Source organism: Syngnathus scovelli, chromosome 7, assembly GCF_024217435.2.
Source record: "Syngnathus scovelli strain Florida chromosome 7, RoL_Ssco_1.2, whole genome shotgun sequence".
Lineage (NCBI taxonomy): Eukaryota > Metazoa > Chordata > Actinopteri > Syngnathiformes > Syngnathidae > Syngnathus > Syngnathus scovelli.
Window position 1 is genome coordinate 324,677 of NC_090853.1, and position 14,314 is coordinate 338,990.

At 56.9% G+C, this 14,314-nt stretch overlaps 1 protein-coding gene across 1 annotated transcript; it reads right to left on the reverse strand.

Annotated features, from left to right (window-relative positions):
- Positions 1–245: 245 nt before the first annotated feature.
- Positions 246–13,828, reverse strand: LOC125972338 (latent-transforming growth factor beta-binding protein 4). Its single transcript, XM_068651477.1, is given in 33 exon segments — positions 246–1,210; positions 1,392–1,550; positions 1,630–1,829; positions 2,023–2,179; positions 2,450–2,539; positions 2,619–2,771; positions 2,882–3,022; positions 3,640–3,768; positions 3,902–3,973; positions 4,045–4,242; positions 4,360–4,605; positions 4,608–4,809; positions 4,812–4,960; positions 5,037–5,162; positions 5,233–5,352; positions 5,426–5,545; positions 5,645–5,758; positions 5,859–5,978; positions 6,196–6,321; positions 6,412–6,540; positions 6,622–6,735; positions 6,813–7,475; positions 7,541–7,666; positions 7,747–7,923; positions 7,995–8,117; positions 8,326–8,385; positions 8,610–8,706; positions 8,763–8,909; positions 8,973–9,055; positions 9,136–9,351; positions 12,140–12,255; positions 12,708–12,770; positions 13,620–13,828. Coding segments are annotated over 33 exon segments (5,073 nt in total). The 5' UTR covers positions 13,814–13,828; the 3' UTR covers positions 246–1,067.
- Between the last annotated feature and the right edge of the window lie 486 nt (positions 13,829–14,314).

Sequence of the window (14,314 nt, forward strand, 5' to 3'; positions counted from 1 at the left end):
GTGGGAGAGAAGACCCAGAATGGATTCATGACTGGTGGGAGAGAAGACCCAGAATGGATTTTAGACCGGTGGGAGAGAAAACCCGGAATGGGTTCATGACTGGTGGGAGAGAAGACCCAGAATGGATTCATGACTGGTGGGAGAGAAGACCCAGAATGGATTTTAGACCCGGAACGCATCTATGACTCTAACGGGACTCTGATCCCCCCCAACACAAATGTGTGAGAAATGATAACTGAGCTGTGTAAAATTATAATTGGATTTATTTGATCACACAAATAAAAATGTTCACACAAATGGGGAGGCAGATACATTTTGGAAAACAAAAGAAAGATGACAGTGAGACAAGACTAAAACACAGGACGGGAGGGAGACAAAATTTGAAATTTCATTTATGGAGAAATATTTACAAGTCCAGGATACGAGCTGTGGTGCCCCACCGACTCACGCACGCAACTAGAGTTAAGTAAAAAAGAAAACAAACATATATTAAAAAGTATAAAAGCAAGTCTGAAAGTGAAACACCGCCTATTGGTGAATGATGATGTGAATAATGTCGCAAATGGAAAGAAAACAGCCAATTGAGCTTATGTAGCGCTACAAACAAACCACCACTAACTTGGGAATGTTTTTTGTTGTTGTTTTCTAAAGTGAAAAACGGAGTCAATCAAATGTGTAACTTTTTGTCCTGCACAGCGCCGCCATGGTCAAAAGAAAAATGTCAAAACTCTTTGGGCGACTTGACAGCAACTTTACACATTGGCGGGGCTTCACCTAAAATCAAATCTATTGCAGGCAATCATCCAATTTGGTTGAAAATTGAAAATCGGAAGTATGACGAGACCAACGACATTTAAGGCAAATTCTCCGCCTGGATACACGCCTTAACTGGGTGAAGACCAAATGCTAAGGCTAAACTTGGACTTAAAATTGGACCTTGGCTGGGACTTCCCGAAGCCGGTTGGAGTCCAGCCGAAGGTTCACTTCACATGCTTTTGTGGTCTCGGCGTCTCCGCACCACTTTGGAGCGGTTCCGTCCGGTCCGGTCTTGTTGGTCCCCGTCCAGCCTAGGCGGGCACGCAGCGGTTGAGCGTGCGCGACATGACGTAGCCGCGCCGACACACGCATCGGAAGGAACCGTCCGTGTTGACGCAGCGCGAGTTGACACACGGGAAGTCCACGTCGACGCCGCCCTCGCACTCGTTGACGTCTGCCGACAAAACGGGAAACGCCGCCAAACGGCCGAGCTTAGACCGACGGCGTGCTTTCAAAGCCAAATTTGAAAGCCTCCCTTGCCAAGCCAAGCCCAGCCCAGCCCAGCCCAGCCCAGCCCAGCCCAGCCCAGCCCAGCCTACTTTAAAACCTTAGCTCTAGTTTCAAAGGCGTCTCACCGATGCACGTCATGGCGGTGGCGTCCAGCCGGTAACCGTGATAACAGTCGCAGGTGTAGCCCTCATCCAGGCGGATGCACATGCCGTTCTCGCAGCCGTCCAGAATGCCGCAATCCTCCTCCGCCGCCGCGCTGAAGCCGGCGTAGGCGTCGTAGCGCCCTGGATAGCACACGTCATCACTCACCGTGGCGCTCCTTTTGCAGGCAGCGAGAGAGTCGTTGCACTTTGGTCCACTCACGCTCATATAGCCTCCCGGGGCCGCCTTCGGCGTAAGGCCGGAACGGCGCCGCCGGCCCCCAAGGCTCGGCCTCCTCGTCGAAAGGAGATCCTCGGGGGAGCGGAGCCGAGCTGAGGGGAGGCGCGCCTAGCGGCGGCCCCGCTCCCAACGCCCGGCGTGGCGGCGAGTCCTCGTAGTCTCTCCCCGGGTAGTAACCGGCGCTGGGCACAGCATGACAACACACAACATTAGAGACTAATGTTACAAAGTGAAAAAAATGTATGATATCAAAAATCAAACAAAGATGTTCCAAAAACACTTCATTAAGCGCGATCGACCGAAGCAGTGATTGTTTGACCGACCACAAGAGGGCGCCTGCGCGGCACCCTCGTTTGCAACTGCCTTTGTTCCTACCCGAAGCGCGGTGGGCCGGCGGGATAAGCGACGGCCGGCGGCGTCCCGCCCGGGAACTCGGAAGCGCCCCCTACGGGAGAGTAGTCGTCGTAGTCGGCGGCGGGAAGGAAGTCCGGGGCGAAGGCGTCGCTGCTGAACGGTGGGAAGAAAGGCGGGCCTGGGGGCAGCATAGGGCGGGCGCAATGTGTCATCAACCCGCAACAAAGTAACCTCAAGGAACCACTTGCTGCTTCACCACGTCCAAGGACTCGCCTCACCATTATAAGAAGAGCAAAAATTCGGACAGGAAGACGAGTGCTCCGTCTTACCGGAGATTTTGGTTGCCTTGCGTTACCGTTTGTTCCGGCACGGCTTCTTGGCAATGTCTCGGAGGCCCAAATTTCATGTTCGAAGTGAGCGATGAACAAAACCAAAACAAAGTTTGTACCTCCATCTCGTCCCGTTCCGAGCGGTTCCCTTCCCGGCGCCTCGGGGAAGACGGCGGGAAGGAAGGAACTGCACAGACTGCCAAAGTCGTCTGCGGAAACAACCGCCGCCGCCGTCATCATTTGTCGCTCTTTGATTTGAACGAGCGGCCGGCCGGCCCTGGCGGTTACCGGAGTCGCTTTGCGGGCAGAGCGCGCACTCCATGCCCCAGCCCTGGCCGTAGAGGCAGCAGCAGTCGCTGAAGGTGACCTGCGCCCCCAGCAAGGGACTCTGACACATCAGCTCGGCGCTCACCGTCTGCCAGCACACCGACAAGTTCTCATCTGCCCACAAGCCAAAGACATTTTGTCACAGCAATCCCATGCCTGACGTTTGGAGAAAGACTCTCGTTCAGGAAATGGTATCGGATCAAATCCTGACCGTTCCTTCTTACCCAGGGAGAGGTGAGAGGCGTTGACGCACTTGCGTTGCGTGTCGTCCAGCGCCAGAGGCGGCGGACAGCTGCAATAATAAGAACCCAAGGTGTTGACGCACGAGCCGCCCTCGCAGCCCTCCTGCTCGCACTCGTCCAGATCTGCAAACGCGAGGCAATCAAAGTTGGAGCGCCTGACATTGACCGCACGCTAATGCTAACAAGCCATGCAAAACGCCCTTGACGAGCTACCAAAGGCGCTAGAAACGTTTGAACACAAACAGTTGACAAGCATGTTGACAAGCATCAGGCTAGCGTGACCAAAGGATACATTTGCTGCAACCAACCAAAACAGCAGGCCCTACCGACAGCCCAAGCTTTATGCTTAGCGACGCTAATGAAAGCAAATGAATTTCATCTTCCCCATTCGAATGACCGAATGTTTGGCTTTTTGACTGGGCGGCCGCCGCTTTCAAGGCTTGATGATGTCATGGTGGAAAACCGGCACACCAATGCACACCTCACCTCCAAGGTGAACAATGACAGCATGTGTGAGGGACTTGAATGTCTTTCCCCACACGTGCTTTTATGGCGTGCGCGCACACAATCAAAACATTGTAAAGAAAGGGGATAGCGTTGATCGGTCCAAACCTCGGGAAAGCGCATGCCGCAGCTATTGGTCACACAAAGTTTGTCGGGAGCACCATGAGACTGACAGACGGACAGATGAACATGTGGCGCAATTGCAAAAGCGCCCATGCGTGCGCGCACGCGCGTACCGACACACTCGAGGAGCGCGACGTTGTAAACAAATCCGCTGGAGCAGTAACAGCTGTAACCGGGAATGTTGTTGACGCAAACGCCGTTCTTGCACACTTCCGGATGGAAGCGCTTGCACTCGTCCACGTCTGGCGCAAAAAGACAGAAAAGGTCAACATTGGTCGAGGGGAGAGCCAGAGAGAGCGAACTGGCGGCGGTCAGCCGGTCGGTCGGTCGGTCGGTGGTCGTGGCAGCGACCCGACTCATTCTGACTGTTGGCACCTGTGTAGCTGAACTCCGCCTCCCCGGCTGTCACGTATCCTCTCCCGCTGGGACACAGCGTCAGGAAGTCGGCTGGGCACAAACATCACGCGTGACCTCACCCTTAAGCGCGGCCGCCAACGTGACCCGGAGCCAGCGCTCACCTGAGTGGGCGGGAGGGCAGGCGTGGTACCTGCAGCCCAGGCCCCAGCCCTCCCCCAGGGTGCAGCAGCACTCCTGCCAGCTGCTGTTGGCGGCCAGCAAATGACACGACGAGCCCACGTTGTAGTAGCACTCGCGCAGCTCGCTCGGCACCTCCGAGAAGGACGGCGAAGGCGAGGAAGGACGGACGGGGAAAGCCTCTGCGGGGAACAACAAAGTCGTCAACGCCGACAGCTTTGCAAAAACAGTGTAGCTTTGGCGCCGTCTGGTGGCAACTGGGTGCCAAAAACAAGTACGTTGAGGAGCTCCATTCACACCTGGCGGCGGCGGCGGCAGCAGCGGCGCCGGCAGCACGCTCACACATTGTCGAGCGGCCGCGTCAAAGTGTTCCCCCGGCGCGTCGCACTGGCACACAAACGATCCTCGGGCATTTTCACAGCGCGCCGAACCGCACACGCCCGGCGTGGACGCGCACTCGTCCACATCTGGCGGAAGAGGAGGGGGAGACGCACGCGCGTGGTCGTACGGTACGCTTTGGCCCCTCCGCCGTCGCCCAACTGACCGTGGCAGCGTCCGTCGGCCCGGGCCCGGAAGCCCGGCCGGCAAGAAGTCAGGCAGCGGTACGAGCCCGCCGTGTTGTGGCAGCGCTCCCGTCCCCCGCAAAGGGATCCGTCGGACGACGCGCACTCGTCCACGTCTGAGAAGGGCGGAGGCGGGCGCGCTTTGTCACCGTCAGCGCTCGCTTTGGGCCGAGGTCGCCGAGAACAGGTCGGTCGGACCTACCCACGCAGCTTGTGTTGTTGCCGTGGGCCTGGCTGAGCGCGTAGCCAAGCGGACAGGCGCACGTGAACGAGCCCGGCGTGTTGATGCACTCTCCCGTGGGGGGGCACCAGTTCTCCTCCAGACACTCGTCAATGTCTACACAAAGGAGAAAGATGCGCGTACGCCGCTCCGCTCCTGACAAATGCAACACCCAGCGAGCAAGCGGACTCACCTCGACACGGTCTGCCCCGGCCAAAGGTTCGATACCCCGGTAAGCAGTCGCAGCGGAATGAGCCGGCGGTGTTGACGCACACGCGCTCCGCCTCGCACGCGGACGCATTTGCGCACTCGTCCACGTCTGCGGGACATTCAGTGTCTGGATGTGTGTGTTTCTGTCTGCGTATTTAACGATGCGTATGGGTGCGTACCTTCACACAGTCCATTTGTAGCACGGTAACCTTGGCGACAGTCCACACACTTGTAGGAGCCCTTGGTGTTGACGCAGCGCCCGCCTGGACACAGTGCTCCATCCTCACACTCGTTCACATCTGTCCAAGACAACACATGGCTGTTGAGATTTGTGCGTGCGCGGGCGCCTTTGTGAGATGGCGCGCGCGTTACCTGCGCACTGTTTGTCGCTCAGCACGTATCCCGGGCGGCAGGACACGCAGCGATACGAGCCCGCAGAATTGACACACATCTGACCTGGACACTGAGACGGCTGCGCGCACTCGTCCACATCTGGACAGAAGCAGAATGCTCGTGATCCTAATAGTAGTAATACACGGCCACAAACAAATGTTCAACTTTCACATGTGATTGATTGGGTGGCGCGGCCACCTGCGCAGGTGTTGTTCTTGAGCTCGTAACCGTGACGACAGAGGCATCGGAAGCCACCGGGTCTGTTTTGGCACTCTCCGTCGGCGCACGGAGCTCGGACGCACTCGTCGATGTCTGAGTGTGCAAAAACAGAAAGAAAGAAAGCAAGAAAGAAAGAAGGCAATCAAATGGGAAGGGGCCACAGCATCAAGATTTGGACACAAGCGGCCGTTACCTGCGCACACTCCGTTCAGAAGTCCGAATCCCGGCCGACAGGAGACGCAGCGATACGAACCGGGATTGTTGACGCACTCCTGACCGGGACACAGCAGAGGATCCTCGCACTCGTTTACGTCTGGGTTGGCGCATTCGCCGCAAAAGGCACGTTGGCGACGTTACATATCCGTACGTACGTACGTACACGTGTTGCTCTCACATTCGCCTTCTTAGCGACGGGAGGCACTTTAGCTCAGTGATCCGTATCGGTGACACGTTAGCAACATTAGCGACGTGAGCTGCTTTGGAAAGTGCAGTCATCACATTGTCAAACGTGGAGCGCCGGCGGCGGTCACCTTGACAGCTGCTCTTCCGAGCGTCCGTCTTGTATCCGGGCGGACAAACGCATCGGTAGCCGCCTTCGCTATTCACGCATTCACCTGGAGCGCACACACCTCGAGACGCGACACACTCATTCACATCTACAGACACACACACACACACACAAGAGTGCGTCTTCTGACGTCGGGTGGTTTTGGTCGGAGTGGACGACTGCGCGTGCGTTTGCTCACCCTGGCAGTGTGTGCGCTGGGCGTTGGCCCGGTAGCCTTGGTGGCACACACACGCGTGTTTGCCGGCCGGCCCATCCACGCAGCGACCGGCGCCGCACACGTCGGCTTTGCGCTCACACACGCCTCGGGCTGGCGCACACAAACGCAGCAATGAGCCCGTCTCGAAATTGAAAAGTGGCCTGTGTTGTTGTTGTTGCGGGGAGGACTTACGCTGGACTTGGGGCGGCCGCGTGGTGGTCCGCGGCGGCGGCGACACATCTCTGTCGGGGATCCGCTGAGCCGGAGCCAGGTCCGGGAGGGAATCTCCTCTTCCCGGCAGAAGAGCTGCCCGAGACACGGTGGTCTCATCGGATGCGTGTTTTGAGAGAGGCTTCCCCTTGGTGGGGCAATTTGGGGCCTACCTTGACTCCCACTTGTTCCTTGCTTTTTGGGACTCTCACTGGCGCCTTGGCCGGCGCCTTGGCCGGCGCCTTGGCCGGCGCCTTGGCCGGCGCCTTGGCCGGCGCCTTGGTTCCGATCGGTGGCGTGGCTCCTGCCGCTGCCGCCTTGGCTCCGAGCGTTGCCCGGGTTTTGATGGACAGGTGGACTGGCGCCCGAGCTCTGGCTGATCCCTTGACCCGGACTGGCATCGGGCATTCGGCCTGTGTCATTGCCTTGTTTGTGAGCGGTCGCTTGGTTCCCGTCAGCGTCTTGCCTCCCGCCGGTACGTCGGTCCCCGCTAGCGTCCGGGTTCCGACTCCAGCTTCGACTCCCGGTCACGTTTTGGTTCCGATTTGAGCCTCGGTTGCCGGCGATGCCTTGGTTCTGCCTGGCGATGCCTTGACGCCCGTCAGTCACGGCCTGACTCCCGACAGTTCCGTGATGGCGGCCCGTACCGCGACTCTCGCCGGATCGCGGTGGCGATTTGACCGGAGAGGCGGTCGGTTCCGGGCGGGTCGGCCGCGGCTTGTGCCGGGCGGCGCTCCCGGGAGTCGCGGGTCTCCACGACGGCGGGCTGACAGCCAGGCGAGGTGCGGCGGAACCGGGTTGGCCGGGGGGGGGCTTCTGCTCAGACCCGCCGACACCTGTAAAAGGAGAGAGGGACAAATGGATCTCGGGCTAACGCCGCCTTCTGGCCCGGAGCTCGTACCGTGATGTTGCCGGTTGGCTGCTCCTCGGGCGCCCAGTTGATCTGCCGTCGTCTTCTGGCTGAACGGCAGGACGGAGGCGGAGTAGTGGTAGCCCGGACCGGCGGGGCAGATCTCCCTGAAAGCCGCTGGGAGGGCAAACATCACGTCGGGCGTTTTGCCCACATTTGGAGGGCGCGCAGCTCACGGGAGCGGCGGCTGGACTCACCCGAGCCAAAGTGGGGGCAGCGCTGGCAGTCGGGCCCCCAGGCTTTGCCCACTCTGCTGCAGCAGCAGATCTGCTTGGTGATGTTCCTGAGGATGGGCAGCGAGCAGGAGGACGGGCCCGGACCGGAACCCAGGACCCGGTGGCACTGGCCCTTCTCCTCAGATATCACCCTGTGGGCTGCGCCAGGCACAGGAGACGAGCTGTCGGATGAACCTTCACGCTCCTTGGAGTCCCTGACATTTACTCACAGATGCAGAGTCCATGCGAGGCATCCAAGATGAAGCCCGGCTCGCAAACGCAACTGTAACTCCCGGCCGTGTTGACGCACAGGCCGTTCTCGCAAAGGCCGGGCCGCAGGCACTCGTTCACGTCTGCGCACAGAGGCAGGCGCGGGCGGCCAAACTTTACCAAACTTTGTGAAACAAACGGGCTCATCTCCGACGGCGACGAGAGCCGACTTAAGGCCCCGAAACGGAGCGGCCGTTTGGGAAATGGATGGCCAGCCCCGCTGCTTTGGGAACCCGGCCGGTTGAAGCAAACAGCGACCGAGAAGAAGAACAATGACGAGTATCAACTCACCAAGGCACTTGCTTCCGTTGCTCGCTCGAAAGCCGACGGGACAGCCGCTGTCGTTTGGAGCTGCCGTTTTATGTGGGGTTGTCGCACGAGCCCGCCCGCACGCACGCACGCACGCACGCACACACAAAGCAAACAACTGACTCAAAACAGCTTGGATGACATGCGTTGAATTGCTGCGGATGTTTTGATTGTGTCAGTTCCGCTGCTCTGCGACCATTCAACAAGATAGTAAATGTCCATGACGCATGTGTGTGTGTGTGAGTGATCCAGGATGTGTGGCTGACCTGCGTGCGGAGGGCAGAGGGCGCAGTCGCCCCAGGCCTTGCCCGCACCCCGGCAGCACATCTCTTTGCTCCTCAGCCCCGGCAGAGGAGAGCTGCACTGTACAACGACAAAGGGGTCACGGATGCCTCCAAGGCTCGGGTCGCGCCTCTCACCTGTCCGTCTTTGACCTCCCTGAAGCAAAACTTGAAGCCGGCGTGCTGGGCGTAGACGCCTCGGTCCCCGAGCGCCCGGACGCCGCCCTCCGCCCGAGCCGGCGCCCCCGCGGAACCAGACAGCGCGCCGGCCGAGACTCCCGCCACCTGAAGGCGAGCCACGGTGAGCGCCACCAAACCGACGTCGAGTAGGGCGAGGGAAGCTCGCACCTTGATCACCTGATGAACCTTCACGCTGGCTTCGGGGGGGTGCTGCACCGCCACCTTCACCAGGGATGCTCCGGCTGCCGCTCCTGGAAAGGAACACAGAATCGGGTGGGTCCGAGCGTCTGGCTGAACCGCAAAAGACGGACGGACGGACGGACGGACGGACCTGCCGCTTCCAGGTCCAGCTTCGAAGCCCCCAGCGGCAGCAGAAACTCCGATCGGGTCAGATCGGTGTTGACGACCTCGTTGGGTGAGGAGGACCGGGGCGTGGCCCGCGAGGTGACGGGAATCTGGCAGAACTTTCCGGTGAAGTTTGAGGGGCAGAGGCATCGATCCCTCAGCAGACACACGCCTCCGTTCTTGCACAGCAGACGGCAAACAACTGCACAGAGAGAGGCACGTCGGCCCGCATGGGTGTCATGGAGGCCATTTCAAATCCTCTTTTGAAAACATTTCCGAGGTTCCGTGAAAAACAAATCCGACTTTAGCTAGCAACTTACTAAAATTGCTTTTCTCTGGAGCCAGGCAAAATTCTGCCGCTTAAATGGCATTTTTGACACGTGCACGCACGGCAACGACGACAGTGCTCAGCGACTCACAGACTCTGAAGGCGTCCCCGTGGGGCGGCACCGGCGGGCCGCTGAACAGGGTGGTGACGTTGCCGCGCTCGCAGTGATTGACGCAACGCTGCTGGCTGCAGCGCACCTTGCAGATGGTCGGCGTGAACTTCACCTGCACCCGGTCCACCCCCCCTGCCTGGCCGCCCGCCAGGGAAAAGGAGAGCGCCAAGGATGACAGGAAGTAGAGCAGCTTCAGACGCAGCATGACCGCTTTTGGACTCCTCACAATGTCTTTGGCATCATTCAAAAGAGGAAGAGGAGGACGAGCACCGGGACAGAGTGCGGGCGGCGGTCCCTGAGCAGCACCAGAAGAAGGACAACAAAATAGAAGAGAAGAGAAGGAGAGGGAGCTCTGGAGAAAGAGAGAAAGTCCGGTGGTTCTTGTGTGTCTCTCCGCTGCAGAGCGAGCGAGCGAGCGAGCGCTCGAGACTGGCTGCAAAGCAGCACAACAACAACAACAACAACAACAACAACCGCAAGCGGGAGGAGATGAAGAAAAAGCTTTCCACAAGGAAAAGTCTGCTTCCGGAGGAAGACGGCCCGGTCGGCTCCGAAAGAGAAAGTCGGCTTCCAAAGGAGAACGTCTTCTTCCAGAGGTTGTGCACCGCAACTGAGCGAGACTTGGAGAGAAATGGAATCCAAAGCAGCGAGCCGCTCGGGCTCAAGGCCAACACAAACGCTGCGTGGGAACACGCCCACTCCTGCCGCTCCCGCCCTCCTCCGCGGCCTTCCCGGCTCGGCGAGCGAGCGAGCGGCTCACGCCGATGATGTCAGGATAGTCAAAAAAGGGTTGAAAAAATAAAGCCCAAGGAAACTCTGAAGTCTTGCACGAGCACAGGCACCAGATTGTGCGGCTGCGTCTGGAAGAAACACGCAGTTGTTGACACCCACAAGCAGGCACCAAGGAATGAAGGAAGGAAGGAAACAAGCAAGGCAGGCAGGCAGGCAGGCAGGCCTGCTGCCGCCATCCGTGTGCACCACCACCACCACCACCACCACCGGCAAGCACAGCCAACAGCCAGCCGGGTGCTCTCAACCTGCCGGAATGGGCTCGGCCCATTTGCGCCATCAAATTCTAGCCGGATGGCCCGCCCGCTCGCTCGTGGCACCCGCTGGCCGCGCCACCCGCTGCCCGCGCTCACCTCAAAAGTGAGTGACAGCTGGCCAGCAGGTGCAGAGCTCCTCACACTTGACAAAGAGTCAACAAAGAGTTGAAGCCATTTCAAAGACGCTAAGGCCACAGGCAGGGGTTCGTCTTTGGCCGCTCAAGCACCTCAAGTGGCCGTCTCGTGCCCAAAACGTTTTTTTTTCTCGCTTTTGCTCTTGGCTGAGGGGAAAAACAAACGACGACAACGTGGCCGTCTCGATACATAATTGCTCCCTTGTAAATCTTATGGCAATACGCTCAGCACCGACTGACTTGTGTTTTTCCGACCGACGCCTTAAAAGAAAAAAGGCCATTGCGAGGCAACTTTTGAAAGGCTCTCAGGTGTGGCGGGCGGGCGCGCGGGCGGGCGCCATAAAGACAACTTGTTCTTGTTTCTGTTTGGCCATGAGCTCACGTCTTGGCGCGCCACACGTGAAGGCGAGCGAACGCACCGACGTGGGCCTCGTCGGCCCCAACATTTCTTGAAAATGTTTCTTTTTCAAAATCATATGAGGGGTGCTTTGGGGGGCAGTGAAGGATTCATTCCAAAAGAGGAAGTTGTTTCGAGATACGCTGCTGACACAATGAATGAAATCAGCTCTGGTTGCTACGACATATTTTGCTTGACAAAGTTTGGCGCAACAACAGGAAGTGGCGCTCGCAGGAAGGAAGGAAGGAAGGAAGGACTCAGCGAGCGTGTTCACGTTCCTTATCTGAAGCTCACAAAGCCCCAAAGCGCCATTCCTCAACAGTGACATCACCACCAGCTTGTTTTGACTCGGCGTGCACGCGTGCATGCGTGTGTGTGCGCGTGCGTGCGTGCGTGCGCGCAACGCGTCAATCACCAGGAGCAGATCTGCACATTCCCGATTAGGGGGAAACAATGAACAGGAGCTTTGAGACAATAAATGGATGGTGACTGGATGTTAGCCTGATTAGCTTAGCGGCATTCTGTCAAGATCAACTCCCAAACGCACGCACGCGCGCGCGCGCACAGAATGAGGTCAATGGAAAATGTTCAAAATAAGATCATGGAAAATTCATGTCTTGCCGTCCATGGCACTGTTAAAAAAAACGCCATAATGTCTACTTTCATGAAAAAGTATACTGCATACACACACCCGCTATCGTTTTGTATTCCCACATTATAGGATCTGGTTTTCAGCTCGATATCGATGAGGTCATTTTTATGCTCTTTGCAAAAGTTGGAATGATTTGACGACGTTACGTGCAAGAGTTCTCATTTTTCATCGAGTTCATGAAGTGAACCAGTCAAGTTAGCGCTGAGCGCTAAGGCGATGCGATAAAATTGCGTCAGCGCTATTTGAGAGTTCACAGGTGGGCAAAATGGAGCGCAACATTGTGCTAAAGGTACGCCATCAAGTTCCATCATGTTGCCGTACCTGCGGCGTTGCGTCCATTCTTCTCCTTCTGGAGATGCTTCACCAGGACGGTGAACATCTTGTCTCGTTTTCCTGCCACCATCTTCCTCTTCAGGACGGCCTGAGCCTCGCGCACACTGTCAAGTTGTTCATTGTACAATTCAAACATCTTTGGCAATCCAGCAATAGAACATCGAGAAATGATACGATTTCCAGACAATGGCAGCTGGCTACATTTAGCATCTAGCTATCTTGTAGTCGTCCTTTCAGTTAAGCTGTTCTGAAATGCAAATTGTTTTATGAAATGACAGACTTGTGAGTAAAAACGATGCTGACAACAAAAAAGGAAACTTCTCAAATGTGTACAATTTGACACAATAAAGAAAACTGGAGGTGATGAAAGGGATCATGTAGTTCACAAAAGAGGCAGTTATCAGTCAAAACAAACTTGGAGAATCTCCTCTTTCAGAACTCGCGAATTTCGCCGCACTCCAATTTGCGGCCGTGCTTTAATTGGCATCATGTCGTGGCCAAACGACGGCGACGCATTTGGACACAGCTTGAGCAACGCTCGCTGAACCAAGCTCACCTGAGGAACGTCGTCGTCTCCTTCTCTGATCCCGCCTTCAGCTTGCTTGCGCTGCTCCTCAATCTGCAACACACACACACACACATGCAGCGTATGACTTTTCCATGCTCGCTTCCGCTAACCACCATCGAAACACAACGTTTGGTTCCAACAAAAGTGGGAGAAAGCAAAGTGATGAAGATTTTGGTTTTTTTTGGAATGATGTTCAGGCAGATGAAGGTTTGAAGTCTTCCCCAACGAACGTCGACGCCCGCAAAAGTCAACGCTAAGCGGCAAAAGTGGCGAGCTGGCGCCAGGTCACGCCGGGGTGCGACAGGAAGTCTTTGCTTTGTCCCGTTTGTTGACGTCGCCGAGCGGCGCAAACAAAGCGCGTCAGCAAGAGAGAGGATCACGCCGCCTCCGGCCGAGGATTTGCAAGTGAGGCGAGCCGGCGAGCCGGCGAGCAGTGCGGGACAAGCAGTGAAACAACACATGTAGACAGACAAGGAGACAATGCTCACCAAGCATACTTCTTGCCAACAGCCAGTAGTTCAGACATCAGAACTCAGTGAATCATCCACCATTAAAAAGAAAACAAACAAGGCTAAAAACACAATTGAGCGAATCATAATGGCAGACTCTTTTTGGCCTTTGGTTTCTTCTGACTTTGTGTTTCAAAGCCTACTTCTTGTGTCTGTTCAACCAGTGCTTCCCGAGACTTTTCTAAGGGTTGAATCTTTGCCAAAGAATCTGATTGAGAATCATTGAACAGGTGTCCTGTCCTCCTCCTGCTGCTGCTGCTGCTGCTGCTTCTGCTCCATGACCTCTCCAACATGTCTCAAGTATCAGCTCCATGATCAATTCAACTCAACGGAACTGAATCGAATGGACTCAAGTGAATTGCAATCAAATCAAACGAAATCGCGCACTGACCTCCCCTCCATCCCAGGCAACTCCGCTCTGGGGAGTCCCGCGGCGGCACCCCTCCTCTCCTCCAGCGTTTCCAAGCCGGGGCTGCGCTGACCGGCCTCTCTGTGTCGATGTCGGTGTCGGTTCCGGTGCCCGTCGGCGGCGTGCACGCCGAGCATCCACGTGGTCGTGCATACGCAGAGCAGGAGCACGCGCATGGCGGGGGAGAGACAATTCTGCTGCAAGTGGCAAATTTCAAACTCATTTCGTCGGCGTGTGAAATTGGCAAGGGGCGGGTGGGGTGGGGTGGGGTGGGGGACGGGGCACCGCACCGCACCCCAACTTGTGTGCGTGCGGCGGACAATTGGGACACGAACGGCTCGGCCAATAGGCAGCCAGCCAGGAAAGCAGACGCTAGCCTAGTCAATGGTCACGTGAGACCTCGGGGGTCACATGGGCAACGTCCACTATTCTGGGTGGGGACCGTGGGCCCAAAGTCAAGCGAGGAGTCATCATTTGTTCAATTGGATTTATTCAAATCGAATGGCTAACAATGTTGCTACACCACACAGACATCAGTCTAAGACTGACTACATTGAATAGAAATCAGTTTCATCGAATATTTGGAGGATTGGAGTTACTATGCCTCGATCTTCTGGAGACAACGATTGGCTGCGATGGCGCGTGACCACCACTAGAGGGAAGCATGGCGACTCTGG